This window comes from Capsicum annuum, unplaced genomic scaffold, assembly GCF_002878395.1.
Source record: "Capsicum annuum cultivar UCD-10X-F1 unplaced genomic scaffold, UCD10Xv1.1 ctg4030, whole genome shotgun sequence".
Classification (NCBI taxonomy): Eukaryota; Viridiplantae; Streptophyta; class Magnoliopsida; order Solanales; family Solanaceae; genus Capsicum; species Capsicum annuum.
The window spans coordinates 200,929-202,964 of NW_025847587.1; the positions used below are offsets into that span (position 1 = coordinate 200,929).

General features: G+C 31.2%; 1 protein-coding gene across 1 annotated transcript in view; it reads right to left on the reverse strand.

The window, feature by feature from the left end:
* Nucleotides 1-788: 788 nt before the first annotated feature.
* LOC107850733 (protein RGF1 INDUCIBLE TRANSCRIPTION FACTOR 1) overlaps nucleotides 789-2,036 on the reverse strand; it is a 6,500-nt gene continuing 5,252 nt past the window's right edge. Inside the window, exon 4 of the mRNA XM_016695468.2 lies at nucleotides 789-1,313. Within this exon, the coding sequence (XP_016550954.1) occupies nucleotides 1,059-1,313 (255 nt within the window). The 3' untranslated portion in view covers nucleotides 789-1,058. The remainder of the gene's footprint in view (nucleotides 1,314-2,036) is intronic.

Consider the following 2,036-nt stretch of genomic DNA (forward strand, 5'->3'; position numbering starts at 1 on the left):
AAAATAAATAAAATAGTAAGGATACACACTAAGCACACATTCAATTTGCTCTTGAGCGAGAAGTTACGGCTCTAATTAGAATGCTCGATGCTTTCCTATCCATTTAGAGCCTTTGACATGGCCCATGGCCCTCTTTGCTTTATTCCCTGAGTCCAATTTGGTTCGTATCATTAAATAATTAAAAGCACTTCTTTATTAAATTTAAATGTGATTTTATATATTAAAATAAAATTATTTACATTGATGTATGGTGGATCAGATCATATATGCTTTATGAAAGTCGATAAAGTCCCAAAATCTAATGGATCTTGAATTAGCCTATCAATCTGCTGAAGGAAATATTTCAACGATCGAACAACAAGAAATAACCTTAACCATGAACAAATCAGAATTAAAGAGATAACTAAGAAACTCTGCTCGAAAAAGATTTATTGTGGGCTTATTTTTTGTGTTTACTGCTTTTATTTTGATTTCTTCATTGCAAGTTATCATCATCATTAATATACTTATGAATTGTGACATGACTCTACTATTGATTTCTTCAATTTACTTGTTGCTTTGTTGAAATTAAGAAAATTTTATTATATTTTTTCAATACTAATCTTATCATTAAATGACCAAAGTATGTATATTTAAATTTATATTTTTAAAATATAATTAATAAGGCTAATTTAATAAAATAAATATTTTTTTTAATAGGAGTGTTAAGTCAATAAGGATCAATTATTTTGAAATAAAAGGGGTACTTTTTTTTTTTGTATGATGTAAAACCTGTGAATAAGAAAAAGTCAACCAAATAAACAGTATTATATCATCAAAAATATAATTATATAACTTTATTATCTAATAGTCCAAACTTCTAACTTAACCCATTTAGTCCTTTCATTTTTTTCTTGTTTCAACTTTCACCCTCCAACTTTTCATCTTGCTAACACTCTATTTACATTATTGTTCTTATACATACACAACTATCAAATACTGGCCTTCTTGAGAGAAAGGCACTAGTATTTTTTAATAATTGTAAGAACTAAAGTTGTATATTTTGTGTATATCAAGACTTAATATTCTATGAGTAGTCCTCCCATTGGGGATCTATGTGGAATTCCTTTTCTTCGCTTGGTCGTTCTGTAATTAGCAGAAGTTGGAGGGGGCGTTGACGGAATAAAACTTTGGATTTTGTTGATGGCGCTTTTGTACCCGCGGTGGCTACTACTGCTGCAAGAGTCATCGGAGTCTGATGTTGCCATTGTTAGCCGCCTCTTCGTTGATAACTGCCTCAGCTTCTTAACGAAGTTCTTTGAGGTTCCAATAACCTGCAACAGATCAAGTTAGAATCGACTATATAAATCGTTTGTAATATTCATATAGTCCTATTTGGACTAATTCAATTCATATTATACGTTTTGTTGAATATATCAAAGATATGAAACAAGCATGATTTGAGCCTCATTGCCAATTGGGCTACAAAATAAATGCAAGAAAGGGTCACTGATCTTTGTTGCTCGGCGCTCGCACTCTTCAGAAATGTTGTTAGGCTCGTGTCGGATCCTCTAAAATAGTACATTTATTAAGGATTCGATACGAGTGTGACAACAACTTCGGAGGATCCGCTCAATATAATCATTTGACAATTCCAATTACTAACAACTTTGAAAATTCCAATTAAAAACAATTGATTATATACAAAAGTTTCCTATCAATAGACCAATAAATGTGAGTAAAATTTCCACACCCCAATTCAATGCCAAACACACCAAAAATGACCATTAAACTACAAAAAATACACAATTCAAGAATCTTGGACATGCCCAATTCAATTCAATGACATTAAAAGTCAAATAAATGCAAGAAAATTTGGTAAAAGGCGAAAAAAAAAAAGAATTTCTCTAGAAGGGTATTAATGTTACGAGGTACGAAGTCTTCAAGAAAATCGTTCGACTATGTTGTTCAGACTCTTCAAAAATGTCAACGTATGTGTGTCGGATCCTCCAAAAGTGTTACATTTTGGAAGATCGATTTTATGACATACCTTGCAA